At 42.3% G+C, this 21,615-nt stretch overlaps 1 protein-coding gene and 1 long non-coding RNA gene across 9 annotated transcripts in view; one reads left to right on the top strand and one right to left on the bottom strand.

Annotated features, from left to right (window-relative positions):
- LOC137227690 (uncharacterized) overlaps positions 1-21,615 on the top strand; it is a 35,102-nt gene that overhangs the window by 10,063 nt on the left and 3,424 nt on the right. The gene's annotated exons all lie outside the window — the stretch shown is intronic.
- Positions 14,967-21,615, bottom strand: part of RNF38 (ring finger protein 38) — a 123,481-nt gene continuing 116,832 nt past the window's right edge. For all 8 annotated transcript variants that reach the window (XM_067743944.1, XM_067743945.1, XM_067743941.1 and 5 more), the window contains 3 exons: positions 21,460-21,581; positions 19,812-19,911; positions 14,967-18,395 (listed from right to left, as the gene is read on the bottom strand). In XM_067743944.1, coding sequence (XP_067600045.1) covers positions 18,333-18,395; positions 19,812-19,911; positions 21,460-21,581 — 285 coding nt within the window. In that variant the 3' untranslated portion in view covers positions 14,967-18,332. The remainder of the gene's footprint in view (positions 18,396-19,811; positions 19,912-21,459; positions 21,582-21,615) is intronic.

Here is a 21,615-nt window from a genome sequence, read left to right as displayed (position 1 = left end):
GCCACAACTACTGAGACAGTGTGCCACAACTACTGAAGCCCGCACGCCTAGAGCCCCCGAAACAAGAGAAGCCACCGCAATGAGAAGCCCGCGCCCTGCAACGAAGAGTAGCCCCCACTCACCACAACTAGAGAAAGCTCGCGCGCAGCAACAAAGACCCAATGCAGCCAAAAATAAAAATAAATAAAATAAGTTAAAAAAAAATAAAATAAAATAACAATCACCCATAATGTATAGGTTATGTATAAATTGCTTTCTGATACAAGCTATCTTCTTTTTAAAAGTGTTTCTAGAAAAAATAAAAATGCACCACAAGAACATGGCTTTAAGACCTTCTTAAAAGAGAATTTAATCCAATGATTGTGAGCTGAGATTGGTTTCATCCCCATAGTGCCAGGATACACACATACCTTCATATTCAAGGAGCATTTGGTGAATGGGTGAATAGATGCACGAATGGACCTGAGCTGGCCGTCTGGATCCCTCAGTGGACTAGAGCAGGGTGACAAGGGTGTTGATGGGGGCCAGGTGAGCCATCCAGAAAGAGGTCTAATGAACAGGTTTTTAAATCTGAGGCAAAGAGAGCAGAAGCAGACGTCTGCCTTTGTGGGTCTGCCTTTGTTCAGCCTCAGAGCTCTGTGTGCAGGAGATAGTGTGACCTTTATTTTCCCTGTGTCTGGTCAAAGAGGCTGTCTGATTAATGTTTGCAGTACACGGAGACAATAAACATAGGCAAGTCTGGCCTCTGGAGGGAGAGGTTTGGGGTTGGATCCTTTTCTCCAGTTTTGGCAGTGCCGACGATGGGGGGAGCATTATTTTTAAATCTTTGCCAAATGACATTTTGAAACCCGCACATGTTGGGGTGTGCCAGGCCAGAGCGCTTGAAGAACAGACAGGCAAGGCCAAGGGAGCGCTCGGCTGCCCAAGGTGCACTGGCAGCTTGAAAATCCCCCTATCACAGGCCCCACTCTTTGTTTAGATGAACACTTTCTACAGCCAGGGACAGGCATTGCTCTTCTGGGGGGAAGAGCCCCAGGCCTAGTGGGAAGAACATTATTTTGGACACTGACAGACCTGGGTTTGGAGTCTGACACTCACGGAAAGCTCGGGGAAGTTACACATAATTCCTGCCTCTTGCCAAGTCAATCTTAATCGGAAAATGTAACATTTAGCCCTGCATGAATAGCACTTAGAAGAGGCCAAAGGAGGTGAGAGGGTGAGGGTGAGAGAGAGAGAGAGAGAGAGAGAGAGAGAGAGAGAAAGAGGTGAAAATAAAGGGTGAGCCAGGCTGCAAGACCCAGGCCAGCACTACCAGGCAAAGAGCCCACTGCACAAGCCTTGACTCGGGGGCTCACAGTCAGATGCCCACAGATAGAACCGAGAGGGTCTGTTTTTCCTTAGCAAGGAAAAAATTACACCCTGATTTTCATTAACTTCTAACTGCAATTTACATTGCCCTTCAGTTAAGCATGTGGGTAACAAACCACATGCTTCAGAGAACCTGTGACTTTGTCACAACTAGAATCACAGATGCTTTCACCATCATACTCTGGTTGTCCCAGAGGCCCTGAAATATCACTTACATCCATCACTTTTTCAAAAGCACAGCCGTAATTAGACCTATTGCTAGATCGTGTCATTTAATGCATTAGTAAACTAGCATTTTTTCCACATCACAAATTTGTTTATATTCTAATAACTATATTCTCATATGCTCGGTTCCCTCTATAGCCCTTTGTGGTTATTTTACATTAGAATCAGCAATGTGAGACGAGGTCCATAGGCTTCGCCGGCCTGCCAGAGGGGTGAGTCAGAGCACACGGAAAGGTCAAGAGCTCAGAACAGCAGCCAGCAAAGGGAGGTTCTGAAAACACAAGATATATGTTGAGTTCCGTTTCAACATCCTTTTCAGAAGACACAAAGCCCTTTGCTGCTCATGTCTTTTGCCCTCAAAAGTTGATTGAAGGCCTGAGAACAGGATGGAGATGTCGGGAGCAGAATGGGTGGAGGTCCCCGGAGACATGCAGAAAGGGAAGATCATGGCCGATACTCCCCGCTGCCGTCCCCCAACACGCTGTATAGCCGAATCCAAGCTCATAAGTTAGAGCTGAACCAGCAGAGGCTCAGAGCCCATAGCCTTTGGGTACCCCTCACAGACTCAGCAGCTGTCTGCTCAAAACTCCCAGGCTGCTTCTAACACCTGCCCAGCCTACTGAAAAACTTCCAGACTCCAAACATCTTTTCCTTAAGAAGGCTGAGATGAACTTTATGGTCTTTGTTCGATGAGTCTATTGCTATTTGATCACTGAGTGTATGAGCCAAAGCTCAATACTAAACACCCACTTGAACTTTGCAGCTTCCACGTTTCATTAAGAAGGCTATTGAGGAGTCTGGCCATGTGTCAAGGACACGTTGACTCTGGGGCCACCCCATTAACCCAAGTCAGTCCTGGAGGAGGGAAGGGTGTGGCCATGAGCCAACAGGGAGGGATGCGGACCAGATGGGAGAGGCTCTGCTGGCAGCTGGCAGCCCTGCCTCTCACTCCCTGCTTGAACCTTGGGTGACTCTCGTCCCAGGGTGCCTCGGCTTCCCTGTCAGAAGGTTAACCATGGTTGAAGATCAGTGGAAGAGGAAGAGGGAGGAGGGGCAAGGGGGCAGGTGGGTGCGGTTCTGGGGAGCCAGGCTCACACGGGGAGAACTGAGGGAGCAGCGAGGTCTGGCAGGTGGCAGAGTCCCAGCCAGAGACAGCCAGGACTCTCAAGGTGCTGGTGTCCCCACGGTGGCTGGTCAGGAGCACAGACCCGTTCCCAGTGCTGGCTGAAAGCCCCCTCCTCGGTGTGGGCAGCCAGAGAAAAGAGGAGTTCTCTGGGCCTGACACCTGCTGCCCCACAGCAGAGATCGGGACTGGCCAGCTGCCATCCTACCCAACTAGTCAGAGTTCTGCATTTAAATGAGAGAGAAGACGGATGCAAAGCTGGTCTTTCTGGTAGCTTTCATTCATTCATTCAGTGCTATCTCTGGATATTTTTCTGCTTCTAAAAATAAAACGTGTTTATTGTAAAACAATTCAACATAATGAAAATCTGAAATCACTGGAAATAATGTTTCTCAGTACTACCCCTTGAGCAAACCATTTATTGTTATGTGTTCATTGTATGTACTTTTTTTTTTTGGTCTAATCCTAAGTGAATCAGTCACTTTTTTAAAATAATTAATTAATTAATTTATGGCTGTGTTGGGTCTTTGTTTCTGTGCGAGGGCTTTCTCTAGTTGCGGCGAGTGGGGGCCACTCTTCATCGCGGTGCGCAGGCCTCTCACTGTCGCGGCCTCTCTTGTTGCAGAGCACAGGCTCCAGCTGCGCAGGCTCAGTAGTCGTGGCCCACGGGCCCAGTTGCTCCGCGGCATGTGGGATCTTCCCAGACCAGGGCTCGAACCCGTGTTCCCTGCATTGGCAGGCAGATTCTCAACCACTGCGCCACCAGGGAAGCCCTGTATGTACTTTTTAAAAATTCCTTTATTTTCTCCTTTTATGGTAACATATAAACATGTTTATTTTGGGCAATGTAGAAGTATTTGGATTAAAACATCAGAGTTTCTTTCCACACCTTTTGACCCCTAATTCCACTCCGCTCTGCAGAGAGAGTCGCTGCTAATGTTCAGGGTTCTATCCTTCTAGAAATTCAAATGCAGGGAGCTCACTCTCAAGCTTGCTGTCCAGCACTGTCAGTGGTAAGGCAGCTCCTGCCAGTGCAGCCCTGCCCAGCCTCTCCACGCAGCCCTGCTACACTTCTCAGCCAGGCATCAGACCCTGTCCCCTCTGTCCCCCAAAGTCCAGAGGGCACATGTAAGCCCTCTAGTTGTTCCCTGAAGGTTCCTCTCACATTACTTTAGGTAAAGGGGAAGCATCTCTCCCTCCCTGTGGGGAGTGTGGGGAGAGGGGACAGGAAGCCTCAGCACTCCAGTAACTCTCCAGCCCTCTGTCCCTTGTGGGCTGGATGGGGTGAGCATTAATGTCAGCAAGGCTGGTTTCAGGACATCTTAGCATGTCCTGCATATGTGGTCTGGCTCCTCTCTTGGGATGCAGGAGAATTAAGCCTCTATCATGTACTCTCAGCCTTTGGGGTCTCAGCTGAAACAGAGACGGAAAGAGGGTATGTGTGTGTATGTGTACATATGCTTACGAGCTACCACAGGCAGGCTTTTAATTTAGCTGCTGATTCTTCTAAACAGTTGTCATTTTGGCTTCCCCAGACCATCCCACCAGCCCTGGAAGAGGTCCCCCTGCCCTGCTTCTCAAACTGGGAGAAGCTTAGCACTGGACATACCCAATGTATGCCACGGGGTTTATGAGAGCATCTCATTTATGTAAAAGTTTTGGTGGAAAAGGTGATGTAACATAATTATTCAGTATTTAATTCAAGAGGGATAAATTGGGAGACATCAAGAACATTTCTCCTTTGCAGTTAGCTGCTTAGGACTTTGGTGCCAGACCTCCAGGAGATGCACAATTATTCTCCTGTGCCCCTAGAGATGTTCTCCTATGCCTCTCGGGACATCTTGAAATGTGCTGCCTCCAAGAAGGCCCCTGCTGATCCCTGCCTCCCCGTAGCCACACCTTTGAGTAGTCCCCTCCCACACTGTGCCAGGGCTGGTCTGTGTGACCAATAGAATATGGCAAAAGAGATGTCATGTCACTTCCAAGATGAGGTTATAAGCTTACCAGGTTATGAAAGACCTGAGTTCTCTTTCTTGGATCATTTGCTTTGTGGGAAGCAAGCTACCATGTGAAGCAGCCCTATGGAGAGGCCATAAGTGAGGGACTGAGGGCTGCCAACAACCACATAAATGAGCTTGGATGCAGACCTTTCAGCCCCAGTCGAGTCTCCAGAGACTGCAGCCCCTGCTGACAGATTAATCACATCTTCATTCACACCTTGAAGTGTGAATCACTTAAATCACACCTTGAGCCAGAACCAGCTAAGCCGCTGCTAGATTCCTGAGCCTCAGAAACTGTGTGACATAATACATGTTTATTATTTTAACCTGTTAAGTTTTGGAATAATTTGTTATGCAGCAAAAAACTAATGCCCTGACTTGTAACACAGTTTCTTTTATAAAACAGCTTGACTACAGGTTGTCTTTCTCTTGACCTCTCTCACGCTTAGCCTTTCTGGTTATTAAATATTTATGCTGAAGTAACCGTGGCAGGCATGGGCCTCCATATGCAACTATTTCTGTACCCCTATGTGGTTTTAACACAAGGTCAGAAATTCAGGATTACTGCTGCTGACAACTGCAATTTGAGAGGGCTAACTTCTGGAAGGATGACCTGATCAACAGCCCAGGCCTTTCAACTTCAGCACCTCTCTTCTTTCTGAGCTGCCAAGGGGACATCCAATCTGAGGCTCAGGAGAGACACAAATCTGATCATTATTGACATATGAGTAATAGCTAAATCCAGGTGATTAGAGGAATTTCCTTGGGGTAAAAACTTTGGTTGAGAACTCTGATGTTTGGGGAGAAATTTGCATAAATTGTCCTTCATCTCAAATACTAGTGCTGCTTCTGTTTAAACACTGGCACTGTTTATGGTTATCTTTTTGAAATCATGAACCCCAGAAGATGTTTTCACGGTTCTATCAGTTATGATCCTATTTTGCCAGTTACAGAAAAGCCAAATTGAACAGGGGCTTTGCTGGCTCACATGGCCAGAAGTCAGATGAAAGTGAACTTTGGTCCCATTTCTTTACAAATCTCCTTTGCCTTCACGGGGTCAGCTTCATCCTGAGGCTAATCCCTGTTGGATGACTCTGGGTAGCCAGAAGGGACACATACATCCATGTTTACATCCAGGGGGACAGAGGGCATTTCTGAACCAACATTCCAAAGAAGAGCTGGAGATTCACCATAACTTGCCCCTCAAAGCCCTGACTGTGCCCAGAGGAATGGAATGTCCTCACTGGCTTTAACTACCCAGGGCCCACCTGGAGCCAGGACTGAAGTCCATTTCCTCCTGAGAACGTGTGCTGCATGGGGAGGTTGGTGGGGATTTTAAGGAAAAATGAGGGAATGGTAGGTAATGAAAAATATCCTTTAGGCAAGCATCTAGATCTGCCATCCTAAGAACATAGTACAGAGAAAGATGCTGCCTCTTCAGTTTCAGAAGACACTCAATGCTCTAGTCCTCTTTTAGGGGGAAAAAGAACTGATTTTTCATCCAATTCTGGGTTTCAACCACCCATCACCAATATGTGAATGACTCTGGAGTCTTCTCTCCAGATCTTTGTGGGGCCTTTGATCTCTTAGGGAAGGAGTCGATGGGAAAGTCATCAGTCATGAGCCTGCTGTGTGGGTGGTACTATCGTCAGCACTTTCCCTTGCACTACATTATCTGATTTAGTTCCTTTGATCCTGTGAAGAACCTTATTATCCTCAGTTGACAGACGAGGAAATGATGCCCAAAGAGGTTAAGCAAATTACCCATGGGCACAGAGCTAATTAGTGGCACATTTCCAGGACTGATTAGGATTCTCAGTGAGTTGGAGTGGACTTAGCCGAGTCAAAACCCTGGACATTTGTCGTAAGGATGCAAGGGTATCTCGTGGAGCCTGAGGGCTGAGACACAGGTGGGAAAAGAACCAGGGACTGAAAAGCCATCAAGACTCTCTTTTGTCTCCGCTCATTTCTGTGTTTCTGCTTCATTCTTCTCTCCTCCGGCAGACATGTTCTCTGCTTCTCCAGGCCTTGAGGCAGGAGAAGAGGCCAGTAAGTCACTGTCCTTTTCTTCCTCCCCAAATCCTGGGAAGGCACACCCCGACACAGGGGGTGAATGACGTTATCCGAAATGGCCGCTCCCCTGGCCTCCCTTTGGATGGGTGTCAGCTAAGTAAGGCCATGGTGACCTGAGCAGATACCCCAGAAGCAGTATTTTCTCTGCAGACCAGCAAAAGGGATCACACCTTTCGGCTAGCGGGTTGCTGAGAAAGGAGCTTGGAACCCACAACTTCTGCTGGTTGCTTACTTTTTCACTCTGTGGGCATTTGGTCCAAGCAGCCCCTGTGGCTGTTTATTGTGCAATTCACAAAGTGGATGAGAGCCCGTGATGAAATAGTCACTTGGGACCTCAGAGTTCTCTGCCACGTTGTGTCGTGAAGAAATTCTGGGGCATTTCCTCCAGCATGGCCTTTGGATCCAGGTTGAGTTTGGGTGGTGGATTCCCGGGAAGGATCATAACACTCCATCCCCTGGGGGGCAAGCAAGGCCCTCTCTGGAGAATCGGCCCTGCTGGACCCTAGGTGGTCAAAGAACCGATGGCATCTGTGTTCGGTGCCCAGGCCAGGGCTTGCTCCTGATCGGGGTCTACTAGTGAGTGAGGCCAGTATGAGGGGCGAGGCTCTCACCTGCCTGAGTCAATGTTGACCTGAACCAATTCACCCCACATGCGAATCCAGGAAGTGCGGTTCTCTCAGAACTGGGAGAGTCACTGACAGCTGGGGCAGCCTCTCCCTAGCATGTTTGAGTAAAGGAGTGTCTGTTTATCTTCCACTATTCAGAGCCACCAGGAGCCTGGCCCAGGTCAGCATGCTCTAGCTCATGAGGAAGGGAGGGTTGGTCCCCCACCTCTCGGCCAGCCCTGAGGAGACTCCCTCCTGAGGCCTCTGAAGTCAGCCTTGTCTTCTTAGCTGACACAATTGAACGCTTCCAAAACCCAATGGCCCAGGCTTCTCTCCAGAGCTCCAAACCTGGTCATCCAGTTGCCCATTGGACATCTGCCCTTGCGTGTGCACTTCACCGGGAGTCTAAAAGGCCAGGCCCCCATCCTTCACGCTCTCGTCTCCCGTCCTCACTTTTGTCAAAACTGCTCCTCGTGCAGATTCATCCCTTGGGTGATTGTTCCCACCAGCCACCTACCTAACCATTCAAGCTGGGGAGCCATTCTCCATTCCTTCACTCAGGAAACATTTCTTGAACCTTTACCCTGCGCCAGATTCTGTGCTAGGCCCTAGAGGTAAAGACATGCCTCAGTGCAGACTCAAGATGCTCAGAGGCTAGCGAACAAACCCCACAAGTGCTGACAACACCCTGGGGAAGAGAAATGGCTCATCCCAGGCTGTTACAGAAGGAGTTAAAGCACCTGACCTGACTTACAGTACCAGGAAAGTTCTTCTGGTGATACCTGAGTTGAGTCATTCGAGTAGAGAGCAAGGGAGGAAGAGGCCTTCCGGGCAGAGGGGTATGCTTGAGAAAATATAAAGAAAGAAAGAATACGACGTGTCTGGGGAACCTTCAGCAGATTGATACTGTTAGAGGGTAAGTTACAAGGCAAAGGGGTCTTGAGCATTGAGGCTGGGACCACAGTCAGCAGCAGACCGAAATGGGGCTTTTGTTGGAGAGGGGCTCCTGCTGTAAGCTTGGACTGTGTCCTGCAGGCAATGAGAGCCTTTTAAGGGTTTGAGGCTATGGGTGGGGATGGGGGTGAAGGGAGCCAGATTAATACTTTGAAGGACTCGTTTTGGAGGCTGTGGAGAGGTCTGAATATGAGGGGGTGGGGTGCATAGCTGGAAGCAAGAGCTTGTAAAGGCAGATGATGGAAACTGAACTAGGGGGATGTGGAGGAAGGGGAGGAGACAAAGGGGAGACTGATTAGATATCACAGAGGCACAAGATGGATGAGTCAGGGACGACTTCCCTGTTTCTGGCTGCGTTATTTGGGTGGGTGGTGGGGTCAGCAATGGAAACAGAGAATGCAGGAGGAGAAACAAGTTTGGGGGAAATCTGATAAGTTCACATTTGGATGCACTGAGTTTGAGTGCCTGTGGGCTGTTCGGAACGGGGAGGCGGAAGTTCAGGAGGAAATGTTCAGTAGGCAGAAACTCTGGAGAGAAGCTGGGACCGGAGATGTGAATCTCTGGGTCATGAGGACTGATCAGTTGAATCAGTAGGACAGGATGCGGTCACTCAAGAGAAAGGGTGCGGAATGAGAAAACCAGAGGGTGAGGGACGTGTCCTAGGGAGCCCTGATATTAAAGCTGCAGGCCAAAGAAACTCAGAGAGACAGGAGAGAGAAGAAACTCAAGAGAGAAACAGGAAGATGGGAGTGAGAAGAGGACTGTAACAGCCAAAGGCACTTGAAGAAAGGAGTCTTTTAGCTGTAGTGATCCTGTACTATTCGGGGAAACAGATTTTTTTTAATGTATGCTTTCTGTAAATAAAAGCAACATTAAAACAGATTTTGGATGTTTATAACCACATCAGTCCTGACCTGTACATTAAAAGGCTTTTATTTGGAACCTGGTTTTGTACAACAGTGCCCCCTGGTGTAGATGTCATGCTTAAATACTTACCTTTTATTAGCATGGAGGCAATATTCTGGAAATATTGTTGATGCTCTCACACTTTCTGTTTAACTTAAAAAGCAAATTCAAAACACAGATGTTTTGGGATGGGGAAGTGTTTAATTTGGGGAGCTTAAGTTTTATGTGATGCAACATTGGGGGTATTGATGTACCTGGTATGGTTCATTTAATATGACAAAAATTTGGAGTTCCCTGGCGGTGGTCCAGCAGTTAGGTGGGCCCTGGTTCAATCCCTGGTCGAGGAACTAAGATCCTGCAAGCCATGTGGCAAAAAAAAAAAAAAAAAAAAAGATAAAAATTCATTTGTCCACGTGCATTGTATACCTGTGCTTCTACCAAAGGGTCACAGAGTGGGACCTACCATTTATTTTTAAAATAAAGTTCATAAAATGATATATACAGAAAACTGAACAAATCGTAAGCACAGATTACAATTAATTTCTCAAATAGAACCACTGTGCAAAGAAGCACATAGATTAACAAACAGAAAATTCCTAACAGCCCAGATGCCCCTTGTGCCCTCTGCTCCTTTCAGTCACTACCACTGCTGCCAAGGATAACCACTGTCAGGCCTTCTCATGGCATAGACCCATTTTGATTGACTTTGAAATTTCAATAATTGGAATGATCAGTATGTATTCTTTTGTGTCTTATTCAATATATTCGTTGAGATTCATCCATGTTGCTCTGTGTATTTGTACTTTATTCTCTCTGCTGTTTTAAAAACCACTGCAAAAATCAACCATAATTTATCAATTCAGTAGTTGGTAAAAATTTGGGTTGTTTCCAGTTTGGGGCTATTAGAGTCTGCTGTGAACATTCTTGTACGTACTTTTTGTGTATGCATTTCTGTTTGGTGTATACCTAGGAGAGAAATTACTGGGTTATAGGATATGCTTAGCTTTAGTAGATACTATCAAGCAGTTTTCTAACTCGGTTGTCCCAACTTATATTCTCATCAACAGTGTATGAGAATTCCCTTTGCTTCATGCTCTCACCAACACATGGTATTGTTAATCTTCTTAATTATAGACATTCTGGTGGGTATTGTGTTGTGTTTTTGAAAAACAGCTTTATTGAGATATAATTCACATACAGTTCACCCATTTAAAGTATACAATTCAATGGCTTTCAATATATTCACAGAATTGTGCACCCATCACAATTTCAGAATACTTTCATTACCCCAAGAAGGAACCCATACTCCTTGGCTGTCACCCCCAACCCTCCTAAGTCAGCCTAGTCAACTGCTAATCTACTTTCTGTGTCTACAGATCTGCCTTTAACATTTCACATAAATGGAATCATACCATATGTGGCCTTTCATCTGGCTTCTTTCACTTACCATAATGTTTTCAAGGTTCAACAGATTTTGATTCAACAAAGGAACCCTCATGGATCAAATCGTACACCTGGGACATAGAATGCAGGCTTGTTCCTATTTATTCACTCCCCCTTTAAAAAAAATTGCTAATTGTTCACTTACCTGACGGTACATTTCATATTGAACTCTCACAGTCAATTTCATGGATATACTAGGAAGCTGTGCTACTCTGAATCAATCTGTGAGAGCATGACTGAGGTTTATCTTTGGCTGCAAGAATGAACTGAAGATAAAGGAAGGAGCCCCTTCAACACTTTCCAAGTCAAAATTATTTTGGTCATGCTTTACAAGAAATTCTGGGGGACTTCCCTTGTGGTGCAGTGGTTAAGAATCTGCCTGCCAATGCAGGGGACACAGGTTCGAGCCCTGGTCCGGGAAAATCCCACATGCCGTGGAGCAACTAAGCCCGTGCACCACAACTACTGAGCCTGTGCTCTAGAGCCCTCGAGCCACAACTACTGAGCCCACCTGCCACAACTATTGAAGCCCACGCGCCTAGAGCCCGTGCTCTGCAACAAGAGAAGCCACCACAGTGAGAAGCCCACACACCACCAACGAAGAGTAGTCCCTGCCCACCGCAACTAGAGAAAGCCCGTGCGCAGCAACGAAGACCCAACACAGCCAAAAATAAAATAATAAATTGTATAAAAAAATAGAAAAGAAATTCTGGAATTTTGAGTTCATTGAAACAGATTCAAAAAATTTACTGAGATTGGACAAACCTGGCTTTCCCTTGGAGGTACCCCTATAGCTGACTTCTATGTAGAGGTGTGGGGACTTCCATTCAGTTGAAGACACACAGAGATGCAGGGGAGACGTGAAGACCCATGTATAGACAGGCAGAGACTGGAGTTTCGTGTCTACAGGCCGAAGAACTCCAAGGAGAAAGAAGCACGGAAGATTCTCACTCGGAGCCTCCAGGGTAAAACAAGGCTGCCAACACCGATTTTGAATTTCTGGCCCAAAAGCTGAGAGATTCAATTTGTTCTAAGTCACCAAATTTGTGGAAATTTGTTACGGCAGTCATAGAAAACTAAAACGTTAAGACCTCCTGATTCTGAAGCTGCCTGGCCTAAGCTGGTGCTTAATAAAAACTTGTGTAGCATAGTCTGTTCATAGCAGACTCCTTAGGAAGGACTTGGATCTCTCCTTATTTTGTGGGAAACAGGAATTGACTGACCTTGCACTTTTTCCTTTCTGATTTGCTCCAACTAAAATTTAGTAGCTTGGATTAGATAGAGGATCCAAGTTTCTTTTAGATATTGTGGAATTAGAGTAAATGCAATCTGTGTTCCTCCTCACTGATATCAAACTGGGGCATTCTGAGCCTGAATCGCCATAGATTGAGGTACATTTTTTTCTTGGCAAGGCTGGCTTTGTTTTGGTAATGGAGGCAAGGTTATTGTTCTCTGATTTAGCTGAAGTCCAGTATGAACATATCCAAAAGCAGAAGGGGAGAAAAAGAACTAAAACATGTGGACACCATATTGCTTGCACTGACTACAGAAATGTCTATTATTACCAGGATTACGTTGGCACTGTCAGAAACCTACTTGGCACATGTTTGGAGAACTCTTCTTTATTAAAAGATAATAACTACCAAGAAGGCTGGATAATATAAAGCTTATTCTCATCTAAACCTGAAAGTACTGTGGTAGTGGGAAGAGAGAGGCTGCTTTAGAATCTCTTATTAAGCCCTATTAAGGGAGGGCTGTGGGGAAGGGATTCTAACACTGAAAGGGAGGCTAAGGCGGCAGCTGGTAAACACCTTTACTGTGTACCTGGTTGGGTACTGGCAGAGTGCTGGGCGTGGGCTGTAGGTCCTTCTATTAACCAGCCGCTATACTTTGTTTCCATGTGTAGACCAAGAATCAGAGGTCTGAAGGGAATGTGGGTTCCTTCCTCCTAATTCTCTCCCTCTTTGTAGTGAGAAAACATCCATACTGATTCTGCAGCACATTTCCAAAATATAAGATGACATTCAGTATCCCTTGCTGTCACTATGTTCATTTTTTTTTCTTCAAATCTTTCTTATTCCTACATCTCCTGCCAGTTTGGGAGGCAAGAGATAGCCACATGAAAAAGGTTAAGAGCATGTGCACTGTATGTAAAGCAATCTCAGCTGGGATCCACCCCACCCTCTCCGTGTGGGTTCAAAGTTTCTTACTCTCTTCAGAATGCCCAATTTTCTGATTGGCAAGTTAATCTTTTAAATAGGTATGAATCCTGAAGGTGCTATAAGCAAATGTTTGATTTGGGAATTAACTGACAAACAAGGAACTTTGTTCTTGAATGTTAGCCAGGGAAGCTATATACGATGTTCACAGGAACTAAGTCTGATTTTTACGTATTTATGTATTGAATATAGCAACGAGTTACATTCCACTCTACAAAGAGTAACATATTTCTAATCATACTGTAGTTTATAAAGGCATGCAATGAAAACATTAAGAAGCCTTGGGATATCAAGAGTAACCTTCAATTAGTTGGAAACCAGATAACCTGGCATCTAGGTCTGTCCTGTCCAACATGGTAGCCACCATCCACATGTGGCTATTTGAGCATTTGAAATGTAGCTAAATTGAGATGTATTGTAAATACAATTTATACACTGGATTAAAAGACTTGGTACGAGAAAATACAAAGTTATCTCAATAATCTTTTATACTGACTACATATTGAAATATTTTGGGTATGCTAGGTTGAATATATTTTTTAAAAACTTTTTTATTTTTTAACATAGCCACTAAAATTTAAAAAATTATGTATGTGGCTAATTACACTTCTATTGGACATCCTTGTCTATATAGTTCATTAGTCTGAAGCACACAGGAGACTTGAAACATTTGATAGTGATCTGACCACAAACATTCAGAAGAATTTTATCCTGTGGTGCAAATCAGATCTCGTGATCTAGTAAAAGTTAACTGTAGCCAGTGATGTTTAATTGGCACATTTGAGGATTAGTATTATCAAAATGTAGTTAGAATAAGACTAAAAAGACTTGTAAAGGGGGGAAATAAACTGGAAAAGATGAAGTCCTGATGAAGGGTAGTTTAAGGACCTCTACTTATTGTTAGCAGAAAATCTGTGGAGTCCAGTGGCTTTCTAGGACAGCTCTCTTCCAGACAGTGGCTCAGGATCCAGGGATGCCATCAACATGGCAGAGGAAAAGAGAGCTAGCTTTTAAATGCTCCCCCATGGCCTAAGCTTATAGTCCTTTGGTCAAACCCAGCTGCACAGGCCTCGCTGCCTTATTGCAGGAAGGGGGATGGGAGAGAGTGCATAGGTACTGACTGGGCAGTAAATGCTTCTGCAGTAAGACAGTACAAGTTTTGAGTCATTCAAAGTCCAACACAAACACTCACTCTTTCAAGTATGCTGGGAAAATGAGGGAAACAATCAGGACTTAGTCCCTTTTCTGAATGCTTCTGTCAAGGGAGGACTGGAGCCAGGCTGAGGGTATCACCTTAAGCCAAAGGACTGCTTCCTGAAAGAGTGAGAATTGGGATCTATTAGCCTTTTTTTTTGGTATTTTACTTCTACTTTCAGCATATATATAGACTGCTTTACTTTCTTCCTTTTTTAGTCAAAGGAAAGCAATTACACAAACATGTATGGAAAATGATAAGCAGAGGCTCCTCTTTCCATATTATATTGACAAGTCAGACATAGCTAATGTGAACAAATCTGCCCAATTATCTTTTTTTTTGGTTTCCATAGTTTATTTTTTTAAACATCTTTATTGGAGTATAATTGCTTTACAATGTGTGTTAGTTTCTGCTTTATAACAAAGTGAATCAGCTATACATATACATATATCCCTGTATCTCCTCCCTCTTGCATCTCCCCCAATTATCTTTTGTACTCTTATTTCCTACATCTTATAGTTGACATACACAGAAAGAAATCTAGCTGCCCACTTATGTAACCTTAATGTTCAATAAGCTTATACACCATGTGTATGCCTACACTCAAGCTATCTTCTTGGCCTTTGTAAAGATATAAATATGTACCATATGAGTTACAATGCAAGTTGCTTTTATGTTTCTAAGTTGTTTATACACAAACACAGAAACAAAAATCTGAATTACTGCCTAAAAGTTAAATCTGGCTGCTAGTAGCTCAAGAGCTCTATCTTCCTGTGAGAATCCCTCTACACCCCTCCCTCCAAACATACACAACCCCTACCCTTCCCTAACACAGTAACACCAAACACAACCGAATGTTTTAAGTGTACATCATACATTTATTACCAACAACCCTCTCAACTCCAAAATTGGGCACAGGGATTAAAAATAAAAATTCATTGCACTACTTAGTAAAGCATTACTAGTAACTTTCATAAAAAATGTACAAACTTTGTTAAAAATTTATCAAGCCTTCAAATGATTTGGTTACAGATATTTATAATACGTACATTTAAAACTATGTTAACTGATACAATGGAGTATGATTTGAGGAAATGACTCAGCAAATGATTCCAAAGATACACCCCTGTAAGCTTTCATAATCTGAAAGAAACAGCAAAATGAGGTAACCAAATGTACCAACAGGGGGAAAATAGCTTTCTAACAGGCCTAAAGATATCTGTGAAAAATATTCTCATAAGTGAGTTGGTAGATCTCTTTCAAAATGTTGTAAGAGGCCCAAATATAAGAATCTTAACAAATCACATTTCAGAGAGTGTATAAAATCTAAATATGCTTTCACGTTTTCCAGATTTTGCTCAAAAAAATTCAGGACAGAAAATCCTAATGAGATCTTGATACCTGGAGGACTTGTTTTTTGTTTTGTTCTGTTTGGGGAAGAGGGGGAGCTAAAAACAAACAAACAAAGATGGTAATTCATGCATAGAAAAACAAAAAACACAGCAGAGTTAAGGTGGTAAAGCCAAAATTGTTTTAGGAGGAAAGAGGAAGAAGGCAACAAACCAACATCTGCCTGCTATCTGGTGTATCACCCAAGGTGTCAACAGCTGGGTATGAATCAACTGTTCTTTCTCTTCTGCTAGCCACAAAGTTGCTCACTGTGGCTAGTCTAGTCTAAGCTGGTTCAGAACACATGCACGTATGCTCCTAATATGCACTAACCACTTAATAAGCAAGTCTGCACACATCCTTAAGAGCCCCATGCAAAGAAGACATTCCCAAAGACAGATCAGTCACGAGAGTGCAACAATTCATTCAGGATTTTACCAAAATAGACCCTGCTGCCTCCTAAATTGCCAACAACCTCTCAAAATTTTAATGGAAAAGGGGTATTAAGAATTCGTCAGAGGGAGGGAGGAAAGAGCTACTTTTCCTAGTCATTAGTACAATGTGCCTTGTTAATTAGGTATCTATATAAATTAGAAAAAGTGCTTTACTTGCATGCTTCAATAAAATGAATACTGAGTGTAGTAGTGTTATGTTAGATCTGTACAGATATAAATTTTTTGCAGCTATATAAAAGTCTATGTATAAGATGGGCTTTTGCCATTTTAAACATGATTTCTTAATTAAAAAAAATAAAGATTAAACTATACGTGATTTGTAATGTAGCTGATTATTACGCCAATAATTTTGGTCTTTAACACACTTGATTCATCAGGAACAGGTGGAGGATATTCTAATGATTTAAAAGTAACGTGCATTTTACCACTGTTTAGATGTATTTCTGATGCACTGACAAATCCAGGGGCAAACAGAAGGTACACAAAATCCTACTTGTATGACTAAATAGAGGCAACAGTGTCTGGAAAAGGGCAAAATTGTGCTTCTGTGTGAATTGACTTTACTGAACTCTAAGCTGTGATGAGCTTATAGAGTCTTCAAGGGAAGGCAAGTAGCACGGCAGTAACAAGTAGTTAACACTGAGTAGAAACGGACACAGAGCCAACTGAAAGCTGAGTGAGGCTGGCAGCAAGTCATTACAGTCCCGACTGGAGTTATGCAGCTTGTGCTACTGCAAACAGAGCAAGGACATCAACTGCAGGAAGAGGCAATGTTGAGCACACTAGAAGAATGAGAGAGGAATCCAAACATTGCTGGAAAAATGATTTTAAACAATCTGAATTATGCTCAATGAACCTGTTAAAAAAACCCACACAGCTATGTATTATTTTCAGATCAACTAAATGAAGGTCAATTCCTGTTTTACAGCATTATTTTTTATACAAAAATCAAATCTTCATTTATACTGCAAGTATTCTGGACACCTGTTAAATTAATCTTTTTCTCATTCAAACAAAAATTAAAAAGAAAAGCAATAAAACATCAAAGCACATCAGGTCTAAAGAACTTGAGCTGTCACAGCACTTGATCTATCCTGGAAATGAGGATTTCGATGAGAAGCACATTTACTGAGGGGAAAAGAACTAGACAACTTTCAGAACTGGAGCTTGGCAGGACAGAAATATAGTTTTCTGAAAACAATTTAGTTGCCTATGGGAGCTTGAACAAAGAACATATCAGAAGTCAAGCTGAGTTAACAGATTTTGTTCTGGTGGAAGTAGAGGAGGTGAGACTTCATGGGACCAGTGGTATTTCTTAGAAATATATTACTCAAATATCTTCAGAATAGACTACAAATCTAAACATTAAAAAAAAAAAAATCACAAGTACTTCCGGTAAGAAGCTTACTGGAAAGGTAAAGGGAAAACAAGAGAGTATCAACATTCAAATCATTGATTGAAATGCTAATATTGCTAATTGATGATGTATGATATTGCACCTTCTTTTTGGAAACAGCAAGTTGGAGATTTAAAAATTTCTTTTTCACAACAGAATGAAACTATCAGGTTCATGGAGTGAGAATCTGTTACACTTTTTTCCTTAAGTGACCCACGTGGGATCACCAACGAAGAGAAGGTGACAGCTGCCTGAAGCAAAGGAAGAAGGCTTTTCTCATTCCATTCATTGGGAGGGAAGGGGATGGAGTATTCAATGCTTATAATTGATGCACCCTTATCAATCAGTGTGCAACAGCAAACACAAGGGAAAAAACCAGTGTACAGTACTAGTGCTGTTTAAATAACACACCAGATTATACATTGCAGCATAATTAAAACTACACACACATTCTTGGTACATGCTGGTATACAGGATCTCATACACACTTGAGCTACCATGCCCTCACACAAGTAGTTTCACACATTCTCTCTCACACACACACAGATACATTTATCACCAACAGTCATACGCTGCATTCATTTCCACTCACAGTTTCTGAAGGCTCTATATAAGGTAGATTGCTATATCATCTGGAGCTACCACTTTTTATAAAAGCACATGCTAAAAGATCACGTCCACTGTAATCTTGCAGCAACACTCGGAATGATCACACGAAAACCAGGGAATGTTAGTGCACACACAAAATTAAGCTAAAGAAAAAGTCTTTGGAGTTCCAATCACACGGTTAGTATAACAATCCCATAATTGTGAAGACTAATTGTAAGCTTTTATAGTTGATTAAGTCACACAGTGCAAAGAAAGGTCCATTGACCCTTTTGGTAAAGGGAGGGCTGGAAGCCACACAGATTAAGTTCAATGGATAGTCCATATATACATGTGATAAGGAACACCCAAATTAAATTTGTGCTCTTAAGTTGGTCATTCTGAATCCCGATGCACTTCTGAAGCATCAGCTCGGCAGATTGGGCAAGTACGATTTGCCTGAAACACAGAAGAGAAAACTTGTTTGAATTTTGACTTATACGGTGAAACATATTAAAAGCAAGAGAACTATTTTTACTTTCCACATAGTTTTTACATTCTTTGTTTCTTTAAGAAGGTACAAAGCAATCATTTAATCTTTCAAAATATACTCCACAAACCTCAAAAACAATAGCCTATGAATAATTTTTTAATAGGTCCGTTTCAACATACAGACAAAACTACCCATCACCAGTTTAGACAAATTTAATAACTGGCTTAAAACTCCATCTCAACAAATGGCACTACCATTGGCTGTGCTGCTAAAATCAGAAACATTAAGCAACACCTGCTCTCTTACGTTCTACGAAGCATTTTTCATCAAATACTCTCATTTTTACATTATGATAGCTCTCAAATCAAGTACTCTTCTTTTCATCCAACTTCTACTGTTTCTTCTCCATCTGGCCCAGAACATCCTTATTTCATCTCTCTGTCTCTCAGAAATTATCTCTATTCCATTCTCCAAACTGTGGCCGTGATCTTTCTAAAACATATCCTCTCACATGTTTTCAGGATCAAGTCCAAACTCCCGCACACTTCACAGTGACTTTGCAATAAGCTGGCTCCTGGTTTTACCTCTGAACCCCTCTCTTCTCTTGCCTCTCTCCCTCACACTCTAGCCATCAGCCACATGGAACCCGTGATTTTCTGGTCATTCTCTGTTCTCACATGTCAGGGCTATGCATATATAATAACCTCATTTTTCTAAAAAGTCTAGACTCTTTGCCTTCAGGATTCAGTTTGGACTAAACTGGGTACCCTTAATCTGTGCTCACACAGAGGACTGATTCTATTTTAACTCATCTGTCTTCCTCACCAACCGTGAAGTTATCTAAGCCAGTATTATCATCTCCTACTCAGAATAATCTAAAACAAACCATTAAGTTTACTAAATTATTTTACTTCATCACATTTTTATCCTACTATTATAAAAAATAGAAAATAAGAAGTCCCTGAAATAATTTCACCCTGGCATACTATTAGAATTTGTGTCTCTGGACTCCCCCCGACCCATATACACAAAGGAGAAAATGGTCAGAATTATGTAAAAGCACTAGAGGTTTATTTCTCATGTAAATCTCTGACAAAGAACCTCCAGTGAGGTCCCCTCTAAACTCTTAGAAGAAAGTTAGGACATATTGATTATCAAGGACAGAAAATCCATTTTCAGATTTTGCTCAATCACTCCCACACTGATGATTGTAGTTCATTTCTACTGGTCTTTCTCTTAATTTGCAGAAATCATACTGAAAGCTGTGTTTCAATTTTGTCTCCTTAATCACCCTCCACCAAACCATGGACTTACTCTACATGAAACTATGATGCATAAGAAAGAAAATGCGATGTCATTCTCTTCAAATGCCATCATTTTACCTTAAGCCATTTGTCGACACACTTGGCATGGAACTCGTGGTTACAGGGTAAAACTCTAAGTAGCTGCCTTGACTCAAAATCACACATGCATACTACACACCTAAAATAAAGCAAAAAGATTGTTTAACCATAAAACCAAGTGGGGTTTCTATTTTGTTACAACTATCGAAGCCTACAAAACCACTTACTGTCTCACTTATCAAAATATTTAAATTTTAAAACAAAATAATCTATCAATACCTCGAAAAAAGCATGATATTAAGAAATTTAGTAGGAGTGCTTTGCTTTACTGAGTGAGAGATCATCAAGAAAATTTCCGGCTTAACATCCAAGACAACCTTAATACTGAAGATACTATTATATTCAACAAATGGGGTTGGAACAGCTGGATACCCATATGCAAAAGAATGAAGTTGGACCCCTACCTCACACAATATACGAAAATTAACTAAAAAATGAAAAGCCTAAATGTAAAAGCTAAATACAATTAAACTTTTAGAAGGAAACACAGGAGTAAATCTTCATGACCTTGGAATAGGCAATGGTTTCTTAGAGATAGTATCAAAAGCACAAGAAACAACAACCAGAAAACACAGATAAACTGAACTTCATCCATTAAAAAAAAAAGTGCTTCTAAAGATGCCAATCTATAAAGTGAAAAGACAACTAACTCACAGAATGGAAGATATTTTTGAAAATCATAAATCTTATAAGGATTTATATGTATAATATGCAAATAACTTCTACAACTCAATAAAGACAACCCAATTAAAAAATGGACAAAGAATGTGAATACACATTTCTCTAAAGATACATAAATGGCCAATAAGTATAGTAAAAGAGCTCAACATCACTAGCCACCTGGGAAATGGAAATCAAATCAGTGAGATACCACTTCACTCCCACTAGGATGGCTAGAATCAAAAGACAGACAATAACAAGCGTTGGTGAGGATGTGGAGAAACTGAAAACTTCTATACACTGCTGGTGGGAATGTAAAATGGTATAGCCAATTAGGAATGAAGTGATACAGTAGGGGGCTGAGCCAGGGTTTAGAGGGTTGGGGAGAAATGGGGAGTGGTTACTAATAGATGAGATTTCTATTGCGGGTGATGAAAATGGTGTAAACTTGATTGTGATGATGCAAATCAAATTCAGAGTTGCAAAATTCTATGAATATACTAAAACCCATTGGATTGTACACTTTAAATGTGAATTGTATCTAGCAGAGTTGCTATTAAAAAAGATACTATAATAAGGAGAATCTTCAGGTAAAACCCTCAAATTTTACAGGTATGAAACTTCAATCTAATATAATTCTAGTGTTTGAATTAAAAACCATAAGATTTCTAGGCCACCTAAAAATCCAGAACAGCACTGTCCAACAGAACTTTCTCAGGTGATAGAAATGTTCTATATCTACATCTCCTGATATAGCATCACTAGCTAGTGCAACTAAAAATTTTAACTTTTATTTAATTTAAATAGCCCCATGTGACTAGCAACTATCTTACTGGACAGCATAGGCCTAGAGTATGAAATAGTCACTACTTATCTTTATCAGGTTATCTTTGACTTCCAAGCTTTTATTTCACAAAAGGTGGAAAACGAAATTTAACACAGAATGAGGTCAGGAAAATATACTTACAAAGTCTGTTCTGACTGGTGGTTGTTAGGATTGAACCGGTAAGAAGGAAGTTGTTCAATGTCTGCTTTAGTCAGTCCTCGAGGCTTGGCCTCTCCCAGTCGCTCTGCTAGGTTTAACAGGGCCTGCAGAGGGAAAGAGAGACATAGCTGCATTTTT

This window comes from Pseudorca crassidens, chromosome 7 (genome assembly GCF_039906515.1).
Source record: "Pseudorca crassidens isolate mPseCra1 chromosome 7, mPseCra1.hap1, whole genome shotgun sequence".
Taxonomy (NCBI): Eukaryota; Metazoa; Chordata; class Mammalia; order Artiodactyla; family Delphinidae; genus Pseudorca; species Pseudorca crassidens.
Note: the sequence above shows the minus strand (reverse complement) of the source record. Positions and strands in the feature narration are given on the sequence as shown.